The 27,495-nt window shown below is 31.5% G+C and overlaps 1 protein-coding gene and 1 long non-coding RNA gene across 11 annotated transcripts in view; one reads left to right on the forward strand and one right to left on the reverse strand.

The window, feature by feature from the left end:
* The window catches only part of LOC121126924 (uncharacterized), a 113,348-nt gene that overhangs the window by 46,468 nt on the left and 39,385 nt on the right, over positions 1–27,495 (forward strand). For all 7 annotated transcript variants that reach the window (XM_071891977.1, XM_071891982.1, XM_071891978.1 and 4 more), the window contains 2 exons: positions 1,494–1,677; positions 17,419–17,521. In XM_071891977.1, coding sequence (XP_071748078.1) covers positions 1,494–1,677; positions 17,419–17,521 — 287 coding nt within the window. The remainder of the gene's footprint in view (positions 1–1,493; positions 1,678–17,418; positions 17,522–27,495) is intronic.
* LOC121126929 (uncharacterized) lies at positions 18,017–26,703 on the reverse strand. 4 transcript variants are annotated; one of them, XR_011782468.1, is made up of 3 exons: positions 25,499–26,703; positions 21,584–25,429; positions 18,017–21,384 (listed from the first exon to the last, which is right to left on the reverse strand). It is a non-coding gene; the product is annotated as an uncharacterized lncRNA (long non-coding RNA). The 4 variants fall into 4 exon arrangements; XR_005867335.2 differs by having other exon boundaries at positions 18,017–21,392; XR_005867336.2 differs by having other exon boundaries at positions 18,017–18,356; positions 18,416–25,429.

Genomic DNA, 27,495 nt, shown 5'->3' on the forward strand with positions numbered 1-27,495 from the left:
TCTTTGGTTAGATATTATTGATCTTCTGATCACATCAAAATCTTCAAATTTCGTTTTGAACTAATTGAAAGTCAGGGTGTCTGGAAAATATCTAGGATCTGTTGTTTTCAAATTAAGACAAAGTATTAACTTATGATATCAAACATTTGTAGGTGAGACAAATCGTAGAAAATATTTCATTTTATATATGTCTAACAACAGAGATTAATAAAATATGAAATACCAGTATGTTTAAAATAAAGAAACCAAACATTAATGCGGTCCAAACTGAAGTAAATGACAAAGGACTTATTTTAGGACTGAAACTTCCGGGAATACTTATCTCGAAATTTCTATCCCCAATTATTTATTCATATAATACTATACCTCACACAATAACAAATACAAATTAATATGAACAAGATTAATAAAATAAAATCAACATAGTATATGTTTAATTTTTGGGTGGGGCATTCAACAGTTTTTAATTATTAGTGCCAGTATTTGAAAATTTGAATCTTAATATATGGTTTAAAAGTGTTTATTTAATTAATTCTACTCAGAGTCCGACAAGGACTCAGAATTACTCATTGTATTTCACACACTACAAGTAAAACAACAATGATGACAGTTTTCGTAAATAAAAAAATAATTTCTGCCAGCAATTACAAAAAGTATATGTGTTTTTCCCCCCTCTGATGTACTGCCTTTGCTTATAATTTGTTATAAGTAGAGAATAGTACCTGAATAATAAACTAAAGGTGAATTTGTATATTTAGTTAAAACACGTACATGTCACGACGTGTTTGGAGTGGACAATATCTTTCAAAGTAATTTACATATTAAATTATTTCTTACCTTAATAACTCATCTTTTCAAAATAAAGATATTATGTGACTTAAAAGGATTCTTTTTTGTAGGAGATAAATTACAACAAAATATATATTTGTAAACACGTTAGTAACTTTGTGCTTCCAAAATATAATAAGATTGTGTATAATATAATATATATTTTTGGGTTAAATTAATTATTTTTTTAATTTAAAAAAAGAAACACTTTAGTTTCTATTATTACTAATTGATAATTGTTACTGCCTCAAATCTTCCTTAAGCTTTATTATCCTCATCTATCTTAGGTATGAAAATCAACTTTAAAATTTCACAAATTTAATCCCTTTCTGCAATTATGCAATACTACATAGCATTAAGCTAGTAATGGTCTTTCTGTTGATACAAGAATCTCAATTTCCAAAATTATACTCCATTAGTCAGTTTTATGACGTAGCACTGCATAAGTATTTGGGGTGTAGCCCCAAGATTTGTTCTTGCAAAGCAAAACATTTTCTTGCAGGGCCTAGTTGGCGTAGTTGGCTATACTTTTTAATAAATAAGCATTCATATATAACCATTTGATAGTAATACGAGACTCTGTGTTAATAATGTTTTTATTGTCTTATAAAATTTACATAATACCTCTTATTGAAAAAAATTAAAATTGATATATAAATTTTCAGAGCAGCTATGTGGCGTTTTAAGGAAGAAAACAGAGCTTTAATGAAAAGAATGTACGGAGATTTAGAATCTACTTCTTTGTACAGAGAAATGAGATCAAGCAAACTTGATAATATAGATCCCCATACTATTTTTTCAAGTCTTCAATACAACATAAGAGTCGGATCAGGATTTAAAAAAGAGCCGGTGAGTTATTGTAAATGCACTAAATAATGAAAAATCCCAGTAAACATTTTGTATCGTAGTGTGGTTAAGAGCTTGCATGTTTGCACAGCTTTTTAAAAATATATACCAGCGTGATTCAGCCATTAGTTGGTTTTTATTTGTTCTATAACTTTTTTTGCATTCAATTGTTAGAATGTAGTTAGTTGCTTTGGCTCACTATTTAAACTATAGAATAGAAGAGTCAATCGTCAATGGTCACACCGTTAGTCATTATGGTCCAGCAGTCTTGCCACTAATGGTCAAAAACGTACAATACTATTAGTCCGTTCCTTATATGTTTGGTCGATTTCAGTCTTTGGACCATTCTTATCGGCAGTTGGGCCTAGACTGAAAGCCGTTATTCCTTAAAACCGGTCCTTACAACTGTTCGTCCTTGAATTTTTATATATAATGTTGTCAGTTTTTCCAAAATATGCCTGTTTTTATTATAATGTAATATTATAAGAAAATATTCTATTTTTACTGTAATCCTGAAAACATGCAATTGAAAAGTTAAAAACCACGATATTAGAAGGGTTTTATTTGAAAACAGTAATGTTTCAGTTTTTCAATTGTTTTCATATAAAAGGAATTTACTTAAAACATAAATAAGAAGGGTTTAATTTACAAAAAGTGTATTAGGTTCTATATGATCTAGTTCTATTGCTATATCGATTTGAATTTTATTTTATTGAACGAAGAATTCATACGATGTTGAAAAAAGAATATTTAAAACCTCCATTGTTTACCGAAATATATTTGGAATTGTTTTGAATCTTTTTAAAATAAATTTTATGCTGGAAACAGCATTAATTTACAACTGAAACATCTTCCAGAATAAATCCAACTTTTTGTTCTTACAAAAATATATTTTCTTGGAACTATTTGCAATTGTTGAAATTATTTGCAATTATTGGAACTTTTTAGCAAAGTTTGGTAAATTCGACTTTTAATTCGTTCTTTTGCTTTGTCTGAGAAAAAAATCCGTAACTCATAAAAAAGTTAGTTTATTCTTTTCAATTTTTATGCTGTTTTCAAATATGTGTTTTTATTTTATATACCATCATCTAATCTAAAGAAAGTACAATTTACTGGTTAAAACCACTATATTTAATGGTTTTTGTTTGAAATGTAATAATGACTTAGTTTTTTATTTTTTTTTACGACAAAATTTGAAGCATGCATATTAGCAATGATGAAAATACAGTGAAGAATGGGTATGTTAAAAAAAAGAAAGTGGAAATCAACATTGTAACCATGACAATTTGAAGAATGCCTGGGAGAAGAGAAATAATAATGCCGAAGATGTTTCATTAGATCAGCAACTATCAGCTGTGACAAGGGAGGAATGAGAAAAGGATATAAACTAGGATATTTGCTAGAATTAATTCGATTTCAATCCCCAATTTTACTCCGAGTCAAACAAGGACATACAATAATAACTCCGCAACAAATCCACAGGGCTACGCTCCGTCTTTTATGAGCACACACGAATATTCAAATAGGTTTTGAATATAATGGAATTTATTTAGGAAAGTATGTTCACTACTCAGGAATTAAATAATAATGAAAACCGCGGAATAAAATAACATTCCTACTTTATAGCACAAATTACAAATTCGCAGTCCAGCTAAAAAATACAACAAATCTGTCACAAACTGTCGATAAAAGAGAACCAAAAAAAAAAGAAATACTATGTAAATATTGAAAAATACTTCTTATCTTAGCCACATCTCACCTTGGTAGACTCACAACTCCCTTTTATAGGACAGAAAAAATCATATTACTCAATTTCTATTGTTATTCAGTTCTCTTCGATGAAAATAACTTCCAGCAACATTGATATTTTAAACATTAATTAATGGGAAACAATAATCAGGCCCTGGCAATACACGAGATACTAATTTATTATTTTTAGTGGCCCATTTGCTTACATTCACGGCCAAATGATGACCCTCGGCCCCATGATTAAGAATTATGCAACTGATAAAGGTCAATGTTCAAGTTACGGTAGAGTACAAGAAACTTTCATGTTTGATAAGAGCCTTCAAAAAAGGACCCCTCAGCCCCCATTTCATTAACACAAAATGTCTACCACGTGAATCGTCTTTGCTTTATCAGTCTTTCAATCATATTTTAAAAAATATAAATAAACTTTCATTTCTTGAATTTTTTGAAAGTACTATTGGAACAGAACGCCATAATCTCATTTTTAGTAATAAAAAAAATTCTGTTCCGTTCATTGAATGCACGTTCCATGAAACACCGTTAAATTTTGTGTTCGACATGGGAGTAATTCTAGAAAATGTTTTTTATTATATCCTTCCTCAGCTGATTGAAGCTAATATACTCATGACTATTATTCTTTCTCTCTTTGAAAACATTTTTCAAATTGCCAGGGTTACCATGTGAATTTTTGTATATTTTTTAAACATTGTCACTCTACATTAGATTGTCATAATTATTATTGAGATTATACAGGGTACAGTTTTACAATAAAGAATTTTCGAGACCAGGACAAAAACCTTTTTATTTTTTAAATTAGTAGAGATATTTATAAATCCATTTATGTACAAACGTAGGGACCCTTCATGAGCCTAATCCTTCAATCCAACTACCCTCATTCTCAACCACGGCCTCCAACCTGCCGAGGAAACTGCTGCACTCCTTGATCAGGTGATATGTATTAATATTATTCACAGCCTCAAATAATGTAGGCTCTCAGAGAGGCCAAGTTGTTGTGAGCACGCTTGTTGGACTCCTGTCCAAGATGTTATACACGAAATAGTCCAAAGGATTGCAGTCCAGGGAGCCAGGGGGCGAAAATTCTTCAGACCAGAACATCTCCAAATTGTCTAATAGCCAATGTTGTAAGAAGATCGATCTTCCTTCTTCCTTGCTGGTATTCTAATCCCTCCAGGCTCCTTGAACTCCTTTTCAACTTTGTACACGGTGGCAGAGGACAACTTGAGAAAGTAGATACTCTCTTTGGGTGCACTGCCTGCACGGAGGGTGACAATGATCGTTGCATGACGGTCGTATTCGAAGGACATTTTCAACGCTTTATAAGCAGAACTTATACGAAATTGTTTGCTGAATCTGATAAACTAGTTTTTAAAGCTTTACGACTAAGGCCTCCCAAGAAAAACCGGTTTCAAAATTTTTTAAATTCTAAACCCGCATCGTGTAGATAATAACTTATTAATACAAATTTTTTTTAAATATGAAGTACTTTTAAAATAAATATTCGTGGCTATTTTAATTTTTAAATATGAAATACTTTTAAAATAAATATTCGTAGCTATTTTAATTTTTAAATATGAAGTACTTTTAAAATAAATATTCGTAGCTATTTTAATAAGAACAAGTTCAAAATGCCGTACTAGAAAATTGTATCTTAATGTAACGACATCTTTGACTTCATCCTTTTTTTATATATGTTATTCTATATATTAAGCGAATAACATAGGGATTTATGTTCAAATTTTTAGAATGATCAAATTTTATAAAATATAAAAACTAGTGTATACAAGTCGCTTCTATGGTACTTTTTTACTAAATGAAATGAGGAGAAATTTTTTCTTCTTTGTTTATAAGTACTAATCATTGCAAACCCCCAATGAATAGGGAAATATATTAATCAATAAAAAAAAAATTATCTACCTAGTTTTCTCTTCTGTTAAAACACGGTACGGACTAAATTTGGATGAAATGCGTCACGTATGAACGTAATATTTTTTTCCCAGACAGTTCCGTATCCGTTTGTATTTCCCATTTTTGGTTCCATACCGGTACGGTGCTACACTTTTGATACAGACTTGGCTAGCTCTGTTAATTAATCCCATAAGTTCTAAATATACTAATATCTTTATAGATTACTACTTTAATTTTAATTATTCGATACCTATTACACTTTCAGTTTGTTGGTAATTTAATGGATGAAAATACTCCATCGGTAATTAAAACCTTCAGTCTTTTGCCTCTGAAATTGGAGACAAAAAATTTCCTAATACTTTTTATAGCATCACTTGTAGTCGTTTTATTTTCGGGTTACGTAGCATCCTTCTAACTAATTAGAAATGACGAACTCAAAAATGAAAATATAAAGAACCAACCCCACTGAAGTCACAGATCGCTCGGGTGTATGTAGTTTCGTCCAATGTAATAAATATATGAGAGATATAGCGTCAAGTGCTTAATGTATCTTACATTGAGACTTCATTGCTTTGTTGATAGAGAAGCGAGAGAAAATGATTTCTCCAATTTTAAGTCAACAAAATTTGGATGATTCACTAAATTAAGTGGAACATTACAGGAGATCATCATCTTGGGCATATCAGTAGTAAAAGAGAAAGACGATAATAAAGAAATAACTATATTATATCTTATAATATAGTTATTATAGAGGTTATATAGAGGAGATAACATATGCATATTATTTTTGTTCTTTACTCAATAATAAAAATATAATGACTACCTATGTTACTGGTCAGATTACCAACAACAAAAAAACACTATCGCTCGTTGTGCCAGACATGATTCATTTCTAAATATATTACGTAACTTTTTCCGTTTAAGGGAAGTAAAAGAGAGGAGAAGAAGAAAAACACGTGCAATTAGATGATGAAAAAGCTTTGGGTGGTTTGCCTTATCCTTCTCATATGTAGTGATGAAAATTGTGTGTATAATGGTCATGTTAAAAAAAAAGAAACCTAAAATCAACATGGTAACACTGACAATAAGCAAAATGTTTTGGAAAAGATCATAAACAATAAGCGTTGCCAAGGGAGTAGGAATTACTTCGATGTCAATACCCAAGTCTAATCTTAGTGTAACAAGGACTTACAAAAAATCTTCAAGGTTACTCTCCGTTTTTTATGAGGAAATATGAATGTTTAATGAAGTTGTTAATATTGTTGATTATATTTAGAAAAGACAGTTCACTACTTAGAAATGAAATGATAATGATAATCGTTAAGGAAAATAATATTCATTCTTGAGATTACTAATTCCAAAAAAAAAACCAGACAAACTAAAAAATATACACAATTTACATCACTACTCATATTTCATGACATGCTGGTTACTTGCACCTAGCCTTTCTGGTGACCTTCATTCAATCTTTTAACAGTTGTTTCACCGTTAGAACGTAGCTTTTCTATCCTTGGGGCTAGGCATCGAGTGAGTACGAGGAAAAAGCGGGAGCGAGACATATAATTTTGTTGATTAAAGTTATTGTTTTGGAGGATAGAATATCATGTGATTCTACTATAGAAATGAGAATCTTCTACATTTAAAGTAACAATAGGACTATTAATATAAAAAGTAGTCGAAAATTTCAAAGTCAAGAATACTTGATTTACTTCGTCAATCTCATAAAAAGAACTTTCATATTTTGATATTATAGATCTTTTAAAATTGAGTTCTCCTAAATTTTTTCCTTTAAGTCGATAATAGGATATGTTATACAATGAGTAATCAAAAAATAATTGCTAACACATTAGTGACGGCAGTAGATTATTAGAACTTGATAAGTTCAAGTATTATAACGTATATTTGGGGTATTTAGTTAAAAAAGTATGATTAAAATTATTAAAAAAACTGAAATACGATTAACTTTTACAAAAAATATTAATTAGAAATTTTAATATGAGTTATCGATAGAAAATTTAACAAATTAATAATAACAAATGATACGACATAGAAGTTATTAATATTAAATATTAAAAACGGATTCAACAAGTTTTTAGCAACAAATGTAAGCTATATAATTACAAAATATTATGACTCAAAAATAAATTTACTAGATATTAGTAGCAATAAAATCAGTCTTCATGCTCTCATACTTCAAATACACTAAAAATACTTATAATTAATTTAAATAAATTCTACACCTACATGTTCGAATGTTTAGGAAGATATTCTTTGTAAAACAAGTACATATTAACTTACAACGGCGAAAATAAGGACCTGTATTTTTGATGAGACGAAAATACGAAAGCTCAACAGATATGTTCTTCCAGAGATACGAACAAAGACAGATAGAAGAAATCGAAGAAGGACACTTGTAACTTGAGCATCCATCTCAATACAGCAGATTTGACTCCTTTGTTGCAAAGGAAATTAAAAGATTGCAACATTGAAGAGATCCATTCACTATTCAGGGAATTTCAAATATGATTTGTAGTTACTTTATTTGAATTGGTACAAAGCAGGGTATTATTTAGAAATATTAATTATTATTATCTATTACGAAGTATGACGTTGTAATCGTTACATTCAAATAGAAAATATTATAAAGATAATTTATGAAAGTATTAAAGCGTATGTTTATTTTATGTTAAATTGAAAAGTGTCGGGGGTATGGTCATAGATGTTAATTTAAAATGGAAGGGAATCGATTAAATAAATTTTAACAGGAAAAATAAATTTACTATAACATTGATTAATACTTTTAAACGTATCAATGAAATCAAGGCAGTTGAGTGGTTGAAACAATTTGGCGAAATAGCTGGGCATTATCCCAAAAAGAATCCGTCAGCTAAAGTGGCTTAGGATAAATATCAGAGCTATAAAGAGGACTCGCGGGATGGGGATTATATAGTGACAATTGTGTCCTACCTTAATATGACTCCTCAGATTGTCCCTATTGATGGTTGTATAATTAAATTAAGATTTAAAGGAGCTCAATTGCAGTGGCGAAACTGTTTTAGATTTGGGCATAACAAGTTCAACTGCGAGAACGTAAGAATTAAAGATCAGGTGTATGAGAAGTTTTTAAAAGCTTCCCTGACTTCAATGGACTTACCAGATAATAGTATAGTAAAAAGCAGTTTTCTAATATGATGGATAACTCAGTCCTGAATTCTTCTGATAGAGTACAGGAATCATTAGTCTCTAGATCTGTCAATATTGAGAGTATATTGACTGAAGAAAGGGCTAAAGAAGGTAGTGATAATACCGTTATGCCAAAGAATTTACCAGAGAACGTGGAGACAAAGGAGCTTTTATTGGAGCCTGGTGCTGTCTATGCAACTGAAAAATCGAGCATAGGTGGTTAGAGTGAAGTTTTTTGTGATAATGCCCCAAATAGAGTTTGTGTCCATAAAGAATGTTTGATTAGTGATAAGGATGGAAGAGAAAATGTAAATGATATCATTGAAAGTGAAGAAGAATGTATCGTCGTTGATCAACGTTCTGCAGATGCAGGAATGGAAAAAGGAGGTGAGGAAGCTAATAGAAAAAAGCTTGGTAGTTTGTCTAAACCTTATTTAGGTCCCAAGCAAATTATGAAATTTCGAACTCGTCCGGAATCAGTAGCAAAAAGGAATAAGCCGGACAGTGATTACTCTCCTGGAAGGGAGAAAAAACTGTACAAAATAGTTTAACTCAGCATACCCATACTCAGATTCCTTATAATGAATGATATACGAATACGGGGTACGATGGTGGAACGCTTCTGGTTTTTTTTGAAGAAGCTTTCAAAAAAAAAAAATATTAAAACAAAATTAAATTTGCGTGTTTTTATCGTCTTTTGATACTGATAAAAGAAGACAATGCACTCAAACACAAGTCAAACTAAAGTTACTGATTTTTTCCTGAACAATGGTGTTCGTGTAAATAAGTAAGTATTTCATAAAATCCATTGTAACTTAGGAATTAGTTGAATAATATCTTTCAATATTAGAGGGGGAAGGGATAGACTATTCCAACATGCACTTATGAAACGTATACTTTCTTTCAAACTTGTCATTATATGCCTACAAGACGTTATGTCAAGGGTATCCTCTTTATGTAATTCTTCATGTAACTCATGTCTGCCTCCTGAGTTTTTTAACTTTGTTTCTGGCTCTGGGTCATCCAGAAGAGTATTACCATTTATTTTAAGAAAAATTGAGAATCTTGTATTTCTAAAAGAGTACATAGGTTCAGTGGAGGGGTATAAAGTTTTACTACAGACTTTGAGTTTTTATTTTTTTCTTTAACGCCTATGGTCCCAATCAAACATCATCGCAATTTTTTCAAGCAATTCTAAACCACCAAGGAAAAGATTCAACCTCACTCTTGTTAATTGGGAGATCTCAACGTCGATCTGGATGCATCGAGATATTATGCAAATATACATATTCTGCATAAGTTAATCTTGAAACTAGATTTGGTGGATATTATAAGGGTTTAGAACTCTAACAGTTCTTTTCCAGGGAGAAGGGGAGACCAGTCTTCTACGATTGGTTTGGGACTTGTACCTTCAAAACTATTTTCTCAGATTAGAAATGCACCTTACAATAACAATGCAGCCTCAAATCAAAGAATTATTGTTCTTGAATTGCATAATATATGTAATATATTAAAGATATAAGATAACAAAATGGATATTGGATGAAGATGAATATAAAGAACTTCTTCATCATAAACTCTGCAGTAATTTTCATGGTTCTTACAAGATATCCGATATAGTTGAAGAAGAGAGAAGGAATAAAATGGAAATTAAAAATAACTCCAGTCGGAGACTCAAAAAGCTAAAGGATAATGAGAGATGTGGAACTTCCAGGATTACTAAAATTATTCTCAATTGTAAAACTTTTACAAAACCTGTTTATATTTTGAGAGGTTTCCAGACAGATTTTCAATCTACGGTGTGTGGTCTAATTTTTCGTAAGAAGGCAAGGTCTCATTCAGGTTCAATTTTTTCTACTCAGATTATATCTGATTACATCACGAAATATTTCAAAGATAACAAGACGACCGGTCCGGACGGAATTGGAGGGACATTTTTCACCACATTTAGATGTGAAATTACCCCTTATTTACTATGTATGGGAAGGGCAATGGAAAGACATGCTAAGCTACCGAGATCATTTATAAAGGGAAGAATTGATTGAATTTCTAAAAAAGGAAATGGAATGGATATGATTCATTGTCGACCAATAACAATCCTAAATGAATCATATCGAATTCTTTCAGGTATTATTACTAAGCAAATGGAAACAATATTGAATATGAAAAAAGCTACCCATCAAAATGGTTTTCTTAAGTATAGAAAAATATCTGATGTTTCAAGAAATATACAATGTGCCATTGACTCAGTGAATAGTCGCCATGGATTTTAGGAAAGAATTCGATTCCGTTCTTCACGAGCATATTCTCAATGTGGTTAAGCGTCTTTTACTCAAATGTTTTTACAATTTAATTAGAGCCCTCCTTCTCAACGGCTCATCTACTATTACGATGGAGGGAAAAGTGTGTGATCTTATATTTCTAGAATGTAGCTGCCGTCAAGGATGTCCCTCAACTCCTTTACTGTTTGTCATGACCATTGATGTATTAGCTTTAACCTTGACCCGTAAATATTGTGGATTTGAAATTAATTTAATTGATTATAAATATCTAATCTATCTTTTTACAGATGATGTCACACCATATAAAGAGGCTAATTCGGAATTACAGCTTGTCCGAAGATTAGAAGTAGTGCTGTCTTACTTCGAGAAGTTTGAAATGAAATCAGGGCTCAGCTTCAATTTTAAAAAGACTAGTGTTTTCCCTATTTGGCTATGGTTTCCTGCTCATAGTATGGTCATTACCAGTTGCCCTGTAACCAACAAGGTTGTAGTGCTTGGGCTTCAGTTTGGTAGAAATGGAGAAAAAGAGGAAAATTAGATTTTTCTAAACGTTCAAATAGTTAATAAAGTTAGAAAATGGCGAAACTTAAACTTTCAAAATAGTATTGATCTTTATAATACTCGAATTGTTCCTCTTGTTTGTTATAAAGTAACATCCCTGCCTATAGTAGCCGATAAAACTTTAAACGCAGAAAATAATCGGTTGTCTTACCTTTCCATAAATCTTATATTTCTAGTCTAAGTAGACCTAAAAATCCGTTAGTAAAGAACTCGTTCTCTTGCGATCGATTCTTACAAAAATTCCACTGGCACTTGAAAATGGAACATCCGGCAGTAGATATGGATGAGGTGAAGAGATTATGCAACAGGTTTTTGGATGCCCTTGTTCTATCGGAGTCTTAGTGAAGTAGTATTTTTAAAATTTCTTACTAGTATAGCAAATGATAAGAAGTTCACGGTACAATTTTGAATATCCTCGGGATATATTTAATTCAATTCTGCTTGTAAAGACTATGGTAAGCTATTTAGCTATGTAGTTTATACCTTTAGTAATTGTCAGGCTCTGCGAATATTGAGTTTCTTTTGCTCAATTTGAACGGAGTTACAAAAAGAGCAATTTCTCCAATTCTACTATTTAGATTATCGAGTAGAAAAGTTAATGTTCCAGAAAAGACCAAAGCAATAAGTATGCCATTTTAAAATGTGAAGCTCTTATTGCAGCGTAACTCACAAATTTGAGATCTATTAACGTGTTTGAATTAAGAGGGATTCTTATTTGCTGCCACTGCTCGCTATACTGCTTTTACAGTTAAAATTTCAGATGATAACATTTCAACTTGGAAGTTTGCTGGAGATCTAATTAAATTCCATTATTCATTCTCAGCAAGATACTTGATGGTCTTGTGTGAGATCATTCGAAATTCTTTAAGGTTGAAATCTTTTAGTCCGAAATAGGCATTCGCATATCTTCGTTTTTGTTTTGTTACGTTATTCTAGTCATTTTTATTAATTTTATAGTTGCTTGTTGAATTTTGAAAAACTTGTTCATGGCTTATTGGTTAGTCATTGTTTATTTGTTAGTCATCGTTTTAAACGCGTTTATTGGAGTGCATTGATGTATTTTGTTTTTCTTTTTGTTCAAGGAAACTAATTTTAAACTAAAATGCTTATTTATTTCTGTATGATGCAACTTTTCTAGATGAATAAGGAGATTTAAAAAAAAACAATTATATTATTTATGAATTTTAAGATAAGTTATACAAAGAAAAAATTTAAAAGAACAATTGATACGATAAGAAGTTATTATAAAATAAAACAAATAGAAGTTGTTTGTGACATTATACGCATACACGATGAAAAAAAAATTATTCTTACAGAAATAAATATACTTATAATCAGAATAGAATATACATTACAGGCAAACCTATCAAAAAAGAGAAGCACATTATCTTTAGGATTCTATAATTATTTTCCACTCATTTTCCAATGACAAAAGAGGCACACATGTCATAAAGAAATTAAGGGTCCAGGTTGTATAGGTAATTGCCCATATTGATTATAAATTACAAACTCTACCTTATTAATGGAATTGTGATTGAGATACGTTATATCTGTGTTATATCCATCAAGGAAACTGAAAAATCGTTATAAATGAAATATTTTTCTTAGAGTAAGAGACGAAGCACAGTTGACTTAAGAACAAAAGAACTTCAGAATTTCAATGAAGGAGCAGTGCATGGAGGATGAGAACTCTTTATGATCCTCACTTGGGCTTTTAGTGGATTATTTTATCTTTTTGTTGAACTCATTAGTTCTTATAGCAGTATACGATTATTCTGTAGAATATTTGGAGGAATTTATATACTTTTGAGTATAGAAGCAATGATTCACGAGGTCAGAAGTAACTATCATAAACCTTGAGGGGAAGGGGTTCTACACAATGAACGATCCTTTCATTAAAGAAGATGATATCCACCGAGTGAAGCACAGAAAGAGGTGATCCCTTGAACAGAAAATGAAGAGAGGATCAGAAGACGTGTGGCTAGGATGCCCAAATGGGAAAATAGGAACTCCTACGGAAAATGGATAGATGCATCTTTATTAGAGGGAGATATTATCACAACAATTATTAATAAATTATGAATAAAAAATAACAGAGAGAACACACAATAACTGTTTTCCTTTTCCAATCTCAAACTAGTAACTTCTTAGACCAAATGCGCCAAGCCTTATGTATCCTAAGTTCTTATTGATGGCTATAGAGACAGTACTGCGGTGCAGAGAACCTTTTTTTTTTTTTTTTTTTTTTTTTTTTTTGCACGGAGGGATTTACCTGGGTCAGCTTTGATGGACTTCCTGAGCTCATCCATGAACCTATAGAAACTCCTTTTGTTATTCTTGGGGCTGTATTTGAAGCTACTGGAAAAATCTGGGTTTTTATAACTCTTGATGATGCTGTAGACGGTGATTTTTGTTTACATAAGGAGTCTGAGGATGTCAGGAGTAGAGTTTTCTGCGGAATAGAGTTCGATCACATCGGCCTTTTTTTGTGTTCCATCCTTATTTAGTGGATTTTTTGTTTTGTTTTTTATCGGAAAGTTATTATTACACTCTCCAGATAAGAAAGCTACATATAGATATCACTGATGTTGCTCTTGTCGGCTATAAACTGGTCCAAATTTATCTACAGGACTTTCCTAAGACCAAACAACATATTTTGGTGATTATGTTAAGATAAGAACCTCAGCGGATAAAAATCTTGTTTTTATCGGCACGGATCTAGGAGCCAATATAACCTCTTTTTCTCCCCTCGTTTTTCTCATGCTTATTGATTAATGTTCTATATAACGAATGAAAGCTTAAAACCTTAGCTTACAAGCAAGTGACTTCAACTTTTGAATGAAACTAACTTAACTTATCAGAAGGAATTTTGAAAATATTCTCAATACATTTTCCAATACCGTTATATAGAAATACAAGTTTAGACCATCATGTAATCGGGCTTGCTAGAATTTTCAATTTGATGTATCGTACCGACTGCTGGGGAAATGAGGAATATTTTGACGTCATAGAGAATAGAAGGGGTACCAAATACAAATTCACAAAAGGACAAAATTAAGAACTCAGTTTACGTTGTGGGCCAAGAGAGAGAAGTTTTGGTATGCTTTGAGTATGATATTATATCTTATTTACATTTTACAATATATATACTATTAGTAATTGATTATTATTATTACGATAATAATACCTATTCGCCATTCCGAAAAAGTAGAGTGTATTCACGAAATAAAACTGTCAGTTGTGCAGTTTCTATTTGTGATTCTCTTAACAACATAATTTATCCTCATTTTCCAAAGGATCCCTCAAGGAGGAAAAAATGAGAAAGTGCTGGTCATCAAAAAATGTCCTAGAATTTGTGTGAATCTTTTTGAGGAAAATGCTTATAAAAGGGATTTAAAAGAGGAATTGCTGGGACTACTTTTACAAAGATAACTGAAAGAAGATGCTATCCCTTCCACAGGTCTCATATCCGAAGAAGGATTTGAGCAAGCTCCAAGGAAAACGAAATGAATTAAGATAGTGGACTATTTTGAAGAAGATTCTAATGAAATATATTTGGAGACATTAGACAAATAATCCCAAACCAACTTAAAATCAACTCAAACTCTTGTGTTAGAAAAAGTTAACGCACCTAATAAAGCACGTGTATCTACGGTTATACAAATTAGTAGGGCTTCTAATACCAGAAAAGATCCCCTCATTCTAGAACTCGAGTCACTAACGAAACAGAATACAGATTTACACGAAAAAGTGAAAATCCAAATATAATTTTAATGAAGGAATGGAAGGAGATCTGGAAAAGATACTTACTAAATCTCAATGTAAACTCATTATCAGTGGGAAGAGGTTTACAAAATGGAATGAGGAGGATTTTGTTTTAAAGGACTGATACTGAAGCCTCTTTCCTCGAAAGCCTATCGTTACATTGAATCCAGTGGTTTACTTCTGGTTCCTACAGTAACAACCTTCAATCGGTGGTTCCGAAATTTTAAAACAGCTCCTGGAATACAATCAAATATTATTAAAATTATCGCTCAACAAATCAAATCCAACAAAACTCCAAATGGAAACTTAGCTGTTATGTGCTTTGATGAGATGAAGCTCCTTACCAATATCCAAAAAGGAATTTGGATGTGCCTATGGAGTAAATTTGGATATACCAAAGGATATTCTCCAATGCATGATAAATGTGATTAGAACAATGAAGCAAATTAAGTCAAATAAAAATGTTGAAGTGGTGTTGCCTCAGTCATCTGCTTTGAAGCCCTACCAAAAAGTGAATTTTATCAAGACTTTGATGATATAATTTATCCTCAAATCATGAAAGGTGAGATTGAGGAAGATATAAATAATGATGAAAATACAATAAGAAAACCATCTATTGATTTACATTTTCGTAAAATCTGTGAAAATGAAGGATTAATTTATGTTAATGGATATGTGGTCAAAACGTTACATCAAAAATTTCCCACACTGGGAGGTAATACTTCCAGCATCCAAGTTCCTCCAAGTCTATGGTTAAAAACATTGTCAAGAGGGTGACTACTTCAACCATCAGAATCTTTTTTGGAATTTCGCATAAAAAATGGAGAAGCATTTCATTAAGTTTCACGGGAATTTTTTTGATACCGAACCATATGTTCGGTATATCGCACTTGTACATTCATTAGACTAAAGTATATTAATATGCTAAACAAAAGTAGCATAAAAAGAAAAATAGAAAGTGACGTGCGAAAAACTGCTCATTTCATTAGTTAAAAATAGAGACGGAATTTATATTCATATATTTTTAGGCTCACTATTTAATTTTAAACAATAAATTTCGAAATGTGAGTGCCCGTGTTCTAGACAATTCTAAAAAACCTTGTCAGGCAATTCCTCGGAAATTGGATGGGCAACATTTTTTTCGAAGTAAAACAGTTCTTCTTTAACACAACTGTAATGCTATTGGGAACGAAGTTTTCTTCTTGTGTGAAATCCAAAAAGAGTCAATATAAATACTGTTTGACTGTGGATTAATCAGTTCTATTTCAAAAGTATTTGTTTTAAGATACTTAAGTTTAATTAAATCATTACATAACAATACATATTATGATTTTTTTTAAATTATGATCCCTTGTATATGTAATTATGTTGCACTTTATCAAAATGACCTATTCTTTAATGCCGGGAGTTATAAAGTAACACGATCTTTTATTAGATTGAACTCCACACATTCCCCAAGGAGTCTTAATCTAGTACCTTCTATTTGATGAAGAATGCTTATGATAATTTATAGCCATCCTAACAAACGACAGTCAATACAAATAAATTAACAGTAATTACAATATATATGGATTGAATATATTGTTCTTGGATTGAATGATAGAATTGATGATGGCAAGGCTGAAGAGTTAACACAGAATAGCTAATAAGTAATAACTAATAAGTCTTCAATTTAATTTTCCTAATGAATTTGAGTGAAATACGACAATCTTCTTCGTTCGTCGCTTAGTCCACTATAGCAAAGTGATCCTCTGTAGAAACTGAAACTTAGCTTCATATGTTTCACTACGACGTGGAAGATCCTCAATGGGGTTGAATGTCTTTTAATAAAATGAAAACGTTGTCAAATTGTAAAATCAAAAATGTAGATTGTTTCTTTTTATCGATGGAAAATGTAAACAAAACATGCAACTACTTATACACTATGACGTCACTATTAAAAGCGTGGGGAACTCAAACATAAGTCGTAAACACGATATGGTATAACCTTTGATTTCTATCAACCTTGTATTATATTAATAAATTTATCAGGAATAATGAACTCGTAGACTCTGTACGTGCGCATGGTTTCTTCCGTTTTTTTATTATGATTTATGAGGTTCCCCATTTCTATAAAAATAATATTCCGCACATCTATTCATAATATTGTTATATTCTTGTTATGTATATTATTATTGCTGCTCAAAATAAACATATAATCACAATACTAAATTTATGAAACAGTAAAATTTGAGTGAATAATTTGTAAATATATTCATATAATGTTATCTATTTTTAGAAAATTATAAAGAAGCTAATTCATAAGAAGATACTAAGCGAGGAAAAACCTTTAACCTACAAAGTGGCAAGCACAATTTTCTCTGAAATAACCAAATCATCGGGTCAGTATAACTAATTTAACACTATATCATTTTTTTTTTTAGTGTTGAAATACAACTGTGTTTTTGTGTCGAATAGAGTTTTTCTATATAGTTATGTACATTAGTGTGGTTCTTATTTATTTTCGAAATGTTGTCTTAGTCTAAAAATGTTTCTCTAAATAATGAAAAAAAAAAGAATAAACATAAAGTTTCAGCTGTATTGATAAATGTTTAGAGGATGCGTTGGGCCCTTTATTTGGTAAATTTCAAAATTTTATGGAAAAAAATTGATTTCTTACCTAAAAAAATTTGAATTGTTAGAATTCTTTTATATTATGATTGAAGACTAATCAGTTTTACATATTTTTCATAGTAGGCGGATTCGTCATGAGAAGAGCCCCTCTCATGCTGATACATGTGTGAAGTGAGCATATCTCCATAAATGAATCTAAAACTAAAAAGCAAATACAAGCTTTACAGCCAACTAGTTGGAAAGAAGGAACACAAATTCAACCATAATTTATTAACTATATTTATTTTAATTTATTAAGGAATATATATAATATATATATAAATATAATAATAATAATTCATCCGAGGTAAACTCTAAAAACTTAGTTAATTACAAATTCATTAACGGTCTCTTCTGCAACCTCTTATTGAATTTTCTATCAATATCTTTCACCTGTAGTCTAGTGTCCATTTTTCTTCTTTTCCATCTAAAAAAACGAGTATTCCCTTTGCAGATCAATATTAAGCTGTCCCAGCTTTAGATTAAATTTCATGAGTTTCCATCAATTTCTTCACCTTTGGAGATACTCCAACAAATTATTGCATGAACGATTAATATCTTCATCTAAGAAAAGTGTATATTTTTATTCTCGGAATTTAGGTATCCGTTGTTATTAATAAAACCTTTGCTTATTTTCTGATGATTTTTTTTATTGTTATACTATCATTTGCACATCGTCTAATCTCTAATAATGTGGTATTTCATCTAAAAAGATCCCAATGAATTTGCAAAAATACTGCATAAACGCGGTCCAATATTGATATCAATGACACTGTTAAAGATTTCAAGATATTAAAGAGTCGTCTTTTAGATATTAGTATATATAGCAAGGTCCGTTATAAAGTCACAAAATGCCAATAATGCTATACGCCACTACCATTTTTTTATTTATCCAATCATGTGCGCAAGTTCATAGAGCTCAACCATTTAAAAGAAAATTAATTAAATAAGGATAATATATGTTGATTTAATATAATTAATTATTTTGTGTCTTTACTTTATAACTTTGTATGGAAACTATGACCCTGATGAAACAAGGGCATTATTTTCTTCTTTCAGTCAGTCAAATGAATTATTATCCAACATATATAGAAGTGTAATTCAGGAGAAAACAGATTTCAGCTCCATATTAGCAATTGTTTGCGATGAGGTACATTCTTTTATAGAATTCTTCCGACATATAAAAAAATTCAATGTTGCGAGTATATTTTAAATATAATTATGTTCACTGGTAATATTTGCAAACATTAGTAGAATCACAAGGGAGTTAAGCTCGAATAAAGTCTTAATATCTCTAAATAATAGTCTCGCGAGTTTTTGGGTACATGGGTTAGTGAAGTTTAAGCTTTGAGTCTTATTAATATCTTAACTTTGTTGATTTGAAGACGAATTCTAGTCGAGTTACGAGTCTTTCACATTGAATCATAGTCAAATCTGAAATTTCTTTTTTTTAATACAAATCGAGTCAAGGTTCCAATTCTGATTAGGGAATTATAGTTAAAATTAATTGATGACGAATAAAACATTTTCTTCACTTCACTTCTATGTATTGAATGTAACTAATGAAAAAGGGACGCACTTTCAAAAGTTTGCAGGAGTCATTCATTCCTGAAGTAAAATATACCATTGTGGGTAGCTATTTAGAATTGATGTAACGGAAATAATTAAAAATGCTCTTTAAGGATGGAGCCTTGGATCAGACGATAGAACTCAATAGTATTAATATCTTCAATAATCTCAGGATAAACACTTTCACGTAATAGTATCCCCATTGCCATCCTATTATCAGGCTCAGTATCTGATAATAACAATAAGGAATCCTCATGGTTAGAGTACTGAATTCTGATAGATTCTTGTTGTTTAGGTTCAAGCTGTTCAACGTTGGGTACATTTTTTTCTTGTAGCATTTCTCCTGTCAATCCATTTGGCACAGATTCCATCTCTTGACAAACCCTCTTCCACTTCTTTCTGTAGGCTTGTCTGGCTCACTGCTCCTGATTCATTGCTAGAAAATTTGTTAAAAAATAACTTAAATAATAATTTAACTTACAGTTTTAGAAAAAAAATAATCATGAATAACAGCGACAATAACCCCTCAAACAACAACAACAAGACAAATACTGAAGGACATTGGAGGTTTATTAAAGAAAAAAAGCAAGCCGGACAACCATAGGAAATCTCCAACGATAACTTTTAGGAAGTAAAATATCTCTTCATACATCTTGCTGAAAAAAAGCATGCTCCATTTTACATTCATTTCCCGATATTTCTAGTTTTTTAGGAATTATGAATGATGCAACTAAAGAATAGCTTCAAAGTGACAAATAGTAAGAGCGTTAGGTGGTACAAGCACCTGTATAACTCTATTTGTCTGTGTTTTAATCAAAGAAAATATATAGTTCGGAAACAGCATGTTTACCTGGAAAGATGTTTAACCTGTTTAAACTATCCTGCACTCCCACAAACATATACTGTACGCGTCATAAGTACTTGTACATTTTTAATTTTATTAGAAAGAAAGAGAAATCTAGGCTTAATATTAATGATACAGAAAAAAATCAATGAAAAGTAGATTAAGGATATTTTAATTTGCCACAATAAATAGCTGAAGAGATTCGAAACTTAAGACAAACTTTCCGGAGGGTGCCATCTAGAATGTTGGTCATTCTTCTCCAACTTTGCCTTCATGACCTCGACGCTGCTGTGGTATTGGGCGTTGGTCTTTTTCTGTACAACACGCTACACGTAGTAGTCAAGTTGGTTCAGCTTGGAGGATTTGGACAGCCACATATCCTTGGACCAAAATCCATTCGCCCCTAATTTGTTTTTAAATACTTTTAGGTGATCTGGGATGTGTGGGACGGTGCTTTGTTCTGTGCCCCTACCCAATTTTTTAATGCCGTAGTTTGCGTTGAGGCCGGGAAACACATTTTTGGCCACGATAATTTTATATTTATAGGCCTTCAAGGTCTCTCTTATCCACACTGGTAGAAACACCGTACCATCTGAATCAATGACAACAAGCATTATGGTATTGGCTGGGTGTTTCGATCCCTTGGTGAATTTTACGTTGGGAAAGGCGTCTTTGGGGTTCTTGGCGATGTACCAAAGGCCGCAGGAGTTGCTAACTGGGTCTACTATGAAATTTTTTTCATCTGAAAAAATGAAGACTTTTCTATGGGGTTTCTACAATTTATTAAGGAGGATCTTCGACCGTTCCAGCCTCTTTTGTCTGTGTAAAACCGTCCGATCCTTAACATTTGTGACACTCCTAGATTTGAGGGCCAAGTCATCCTTAAAGACGCAGCGGACAGCCGCTTTGTGAACTCTGAGGTACCTGGAATGTTATCAGAAAAATTTACGTCTATCTTTGGATTCACATTCCTTATGAGGCTTTCTGTGCGGACCAATTTAGGTCTTCCCAACCTGTGACGATCGACAAAGGATTCAGTTTTGTTGTAAAGCTTCTTGGCCTTGTATACTGTAGTGCTCCGGATCCCGAGGTTACGTGCAATCATGGAGGGATTGTCACCACTTTGATATGCAAAACTATTTTTTGAAGGAGTTTTTCGATTCCTGTATTTTGAAACTCCTAAAAGACTTAAAAATGATTTTATTTCTTCAATATACACCTTAAAGGAAACCAGCTTTTTATTATTAATCCCTTTTTAAGAAATTTTCGTTAAATTTAAACGTTATTATCTGTATAAAAAGTGTACAAGGAATTGTGATGCACATGGTATTGTGTCTGTTTATTTGAGCAACATTTATTTCAGAGAGGGTCATCTTACCAACATTCATTTGAGCAAGTATTCATTCGGGAAGCTTAATCTAAGAAACATTCATTACAGTGACATTTTCATATAGTAAATATTATGAAATAAATTACGTCATTATTAAATGTCATCACTCAAAAGAGGGGTGTGCAAAATCAAATGGGTGAAGTCTCGAAACGGCAATTGAGGCTCTTATCGGATTTGGTCCCAACTCCGTAAGCTTATGTGGGGGAATGAATTTACAAAACATATTGAGTGGGAGGGCATTTAAACACTTCGATCGATGGGTCCTCTAGGAGTAGGATCTTTAAAACAGGATGTGCATTCTCCGATCATTTTCGTTGTCCGATGTTATGACAGTAAACCTTTGATTTATGAGCCATTTTTGACTTGATTCAAAACTATATTACCTTTATTTAGTTCTTCGTAGGAGAAGGCTTCACTGGAGATGGGACGGGTCTTTTTGGGTTCTTTTTCATCGCTCTGCTAGCTTAAATGAATGCAGAAATATTCATCATTCTTAAAGGAAGAAATAAACAATAGACAGTCTGGATTCTTAAAATCTTGATTATTCATGGATGATAGTGAAATTATTGTGCCAAATGATGATTTTCTTTAAATGAATAATTGTATTGATTGTCTTTTATAGAAGTTACGAATTATAGATTAAAATAAATTGTCACACATGGTATGAATTGGATATAAATAAATGCTCTAACCCTAAAATGTTTTTTATTTATTTTTGAATTATTAACTATTTAAAACGTGTGCTGATGCAACATCAATATCATACGAATATCAAATCACACTTACCAACATGGTTGTTTCAGTTTGGCAAATTATTGTTGAATACGAAATGAAATATGTGTTTGGTTGGTATGTTTCGAGTGCAACAAAAACATGCAAGGGTTAAAGGTCTAATACCAATTAGTAATAGCTGATGTGATGTATTTTTACTTTTTGAATACATGTATATTGTGGCATATTAGTATTAGTACTTGTTAATATAGTAATTTCATTTATCTATTGTTTTGTACGTTCCCTTCTCTACCTTTTTAGTGTGCAGAGAATTCTCAATAACAATAATACTCCTTTCATTCGTTTAGTCCTCCATTTTTCATTTTTTGATTTACTTTCGTCCACAACGACGCCCCCCCCCATTTGTAGGGAACGTCTCCTGATATTTACCTCAAAGTTCTTTTGTGGCATTATATAGTAAAATAAGTTAAGACAATTTCGATTTTAAAACTATACTTTCATTTCCACATTTAGCGCAAATCCACGCAAAAAATTAAGAATTGGTAATTTATTAATATTCTGAATTAAATTATTTAGTGCCTCATTTATTCTTATAATGTTTTTGTTTTTTTTTTTTTTGGGGGAGGGGGTAAAGGAACTGATCCTGATATAATTTGGTGGAAGACAACTTCCTGTAACACATTTTCTTTAATGATGGTTCGGAGAAGCTTCCAAAGTGAAGGGTGCCGGCACTGTATGGAAGACTGGAAAGCCATATACCAAGATTCTACAGAGTTATTTGTTCTAGGAAAACCTTCTTCTGTTTGTATATTCATATTTAATAAAGCTAGAAGATATCGTGGCTCTCTCGTAGTTCTCTCCGTTTACCGACCGATGTAATTGTCTTCAAAATAATCGGCAATGACTCTGAGATCCTCAGGGAAGGTTTCTGTGAGGATCTCAAAAGATTGATAATTCTATCGTGAGGAAGGAAAGCCAACGCAATAAGACTCTTTACTTTAATCTGTATATCCTCATTTTCAATATAAATTTGTCGTAGCCCTGACTTAACTTCACAACGACTAGCCCAAATAAAAAAATACATCCAACAACTTTAGTAAAAGGAAAAACCTCCTTAGCTGTAGACATCGTATTTATTTCAAAATCAGGTAATACACTGATGGGATTAAATGTAATTCCGTATGTGTTCTTCACTAATCTATCCCAAAATCTGCTGTATGTATCACGGCTTTTGTTTGAAAGAAATGCATATACACAGGAAATTACTGTGTCCATAACTAGTGCGTGTAACGTAAATAATTGGTAAAATATAATCGGACTAACTTTAAAAGTTCCATCCACAAACCCATGTTGGTATCTACACATTATTTGTAAGAACTTTTTAGTTGAACAAATAATTATTCGATTTTCATCAATCAAACCACAATTAAAAATAAAATTGATTCTCCTGAGTTTGAAAATCTAGGGTTGGGTGGGATTCCAAATCCATACCTAGACCCTGACGATGGAGGAGCACTGTTATCTCTCCTTATTGGTCTTATGGTTTGGGCTATTTGTATTTTAGCTAATGACAATGGAAGCTTCATCTCCCATATTTTGAACAGCACTCCTTATAAGAGCTCTCGGAGGCTCTACCGAGGAAAAAAACCATACTTTTAATGTTTAATTTAGTTTTTTTTACATGTACTTTTCCAGGAGCAGGAATATGATTCTCTTCCGACATAACATTTGGAATTTTTCCTTCTTCTGGGTTTGTTCCTGTTTTAACTCTGCCTCTACAACCATTTTCAACATTCCTCCAATTCAAACTATTTAAGTTTTTCCGTTCCGACCTATAGATGTAGCTTTGAACGCAAAGATTATTAGACCCTTGGCAGCTTTTGATAAATTCCATTTATATATCTGCATAATTATGACACAAATGATGACTGCTAAAATCGTTGTAACTTAATAATGAATAAACCACGTTAAACAAACTGGATAAATCTCAATCAATTAGTAATTTGAGATTGGCTTGTTCTAGTACAGGATAATACAATTATCACTAAAGAATCAGAAATTGAATTCATTAATGTCAGCTTTCAATAATAATGTTCTTGCTTTTCTAAAAAATTAAAGGTCATTCTATCAAATTCAGATGTGAGGGGTAAAATTTAGTGTTTGAAATATTTTCCAAAAAAATTAAGCCCCCAAAGTAAAATCTTGGGGACGCACCTGATAAAGAAAATCATTCAATTATTCATCATTTGATATATTAAAAAATGGACTTCGGCCAAAACTTGATATAATATTTTAAATGCATGTCTCTTTCGAATTTATAAGATGAGTAATTCCTCTGTAAAAAAGATGAATACAACCTTAAGAAATTGGTTGACTGTGCTAATTTGTATAACTCATTAGATTTTAAAATTTTGAAACGTAAATAAATCATTTATTTTCTTTTTAGCTATTCACCATGATTTTTGATACAAGTTTTGTTTTACATGCGCATTATGTATTCCTTTATATGGATACCAAATCAATATAAAATTGAGAATGGGTCTACCGTGAGCAAAGTGCAAGAATATATCCTTGAATTGAAGATTGTAATTAACGACCAAGGGTGTTGTGCTTTTCTATTAATTTTGATAAAAACATGTAATACCTCGAAAATAGTTGAAATGATTATAAGAAAATTTATTTTCACATTGTTAGTTATAATAACTAAAGAGGAATACATTATCTCGCACTGTATTTTGGGAAGACATATACAAATGCTATATTTCTACGACAGACTTAAAATAAATTGAAAAAACAAGATAACACACTTAAAAATATGTTAATTCATGAAGGTTACCTTCAAATCCATCTCCTTCTGTTAAAAAAAAATATAGCCATCCAAACAGGGATATTGAATTGGTTATTTATATCATATTAAATAATACTTAATCGAAAATTAGCAAATGTAGTGTTCATTGGTAAAAAAAACAGAGCCTTCGATAGAGACTCTCTATAGTTTATTTCTTCCTTTAAGAATCATGAATATTTCGGCATTCAATAAAACTAGGAGAGTGATGAAAGAGCACACAAAAAGACCCGTCCCATCTCCAGTGAAGCCTTCTCCTAAAAGAATTAAATACAAGTAATATAGTTTTGAATCAAGTCAAAAATGGCTCATAAATAAAGATTTACTTTCATAACATTGGACAACGAAAATGATCGGAGAATGCACATCCTTTCCTACTCCTAGAGGACCCATCGATCGAAGTGTTTGAATGCCATCCCACTCAATATGTTTTGTAAATTCATTCCTCTACATTAGCTTATGGAGTTGAGACGAAATCCGATAAGAGCCTCAGTTGATCCTTGGAGACTTCTCCCATTTGATTTTGAACATACTCTGGTGCGTGATGAGTGATGACGTTTAATAATAACGTAATTTATTTCTAAAATTGATAATATTGTTGAGAAAAACGCGTGCAAGGAGACGGGGGGGGGGAAGCCATATGGAATTATTGTTTAAAATACTGACGTGATTATCAGCTGCCTGCTTAATTATGATTTTTGAGGGCATAACGAATTAGCAAATAGGCAAAATGTTTAATGAAGATATACTTCGTATAATTGACGTAGACGTTTTTTATCCGTTACAATAGATTTGAAAACATCACACTCCATGAAATTGTAATTCATTATGAACCTTATTCTTAGAATAATAGCTAATGAAACGACAACGTAGAGTATTTCGAAATATATTGAAAGCCCCAAGTTAAAAAAAAAGCTTAAATTAAATAGAAACTACATACTAAAAAATAAACCGTCATACATTTATGTTAAATATACAAAATTAAACAATTAGAATCATATAACTAATAATAACAATAAATTATAAATACAGAATATTGAAATAATAGATTGATCCAAACAATATTTTCTTGTTCTGACATCGGAATCCAGTTAAATATGTCATAACTTTAGGTCGCAAAACAAAAGCAAAAAAAGATAATCACCCCTCTTCCTTATGTGGAAGTTGCTATATACAATTGTGCACAGGATAGATATATCTCTACCGACGAGATTTAACTAATTATTAATAATAAAGTAAATGTCAAAATCATAAAATTAGACAATAAATATACTAATAAAAAAAATGTTAGAAATAAATCCATCTTAAAGATTTAGAGCAAATCTAATTATGTAGTAATATCCGGCAATATTACTCCTTATTAAGAGCATCAAAAAAGATTCCCCCCCGTTATTTATGCATATATAACACCATACTATTACCATGAAGGATATACACAATTGCTAAGTATAATGCTACACCCAATGCAACTACCCCCACTGTTGTGACCATTTATGCAATTGTTTTTGCCTTTTATGAGTTTTCTGAACACCATTTCAGTTTTAAGGAACTTCTTAATGGCAAACTAAGGACAAGGTTAAAAACCTTCTTTTACAGCTCTAAATGCTACCAATGTACTAAATTACACTATTTGTAGTTCCTTTCTTAAGTATATAAAGAAGAATTCGAAAAAAGAAAAGATTTTCAGAAACTGTTGTTTTTGAGAATATTTACGGGAGATACAGTTAATTGATACATAATATCAAACAATGTTGAAGAGAACCAGAGGAAAATTATAACACGAATGGATATTTCTCTGGGGGGAAAATAAACTGAAATATAATAATTGGTTCTCTAAAGTTAATTGAATAATACTTAATGTAAGAGTCTGTAGAAATACAAAACACATTTTAAAATATTTCCTTGATTGCATTTAATCAACAGTTAGGAATCCTAGGAAAAATTTCTTTTAAAAACGTAAAGTATTTAACTTATATTTTGCTATCATAGATATATTTGAATATATCGAACGAAAATTGAACGACAACAAAGCATTAAGTGAAGATACTTTTTAAAAATTTCAATGAAGAGATTTTTTTCTATCTTCTCTGCTTACGGAGATCTATGAATTTTTCCCCTTGTCATTTGGTAACTAAGGAGAGAAGCGTATTAATTCTAAAAAAATAGGATGGAATAGACATGGGAGATTTGCACCCATAACAATTTATGTGACGCACCAGAAGCTCCGAGAGCTCGGATGTGAAGGCCTTTTTCATTGACCCTACAGTACGGACGTGGCACCAAGTGACTACCACCTGTTCGTGTCTATGGTCAACGAGCTTAT

This window comes from Lepeophtheirus salmonis, chromosome 12 (assembly GCF_016086655.4).
Source record: "Lepeophtheirus salmonis chromosome 12, UVic_Lsal_1.4, whole genome shotgun sequence".
Lineage (NCBI taxonomy): Eukaryota > Metazoa > Arthropoda > Copepoda > Siphonostomatoida > Caligidae > Lepeophtheirus > Lepeophtheirus salmonis.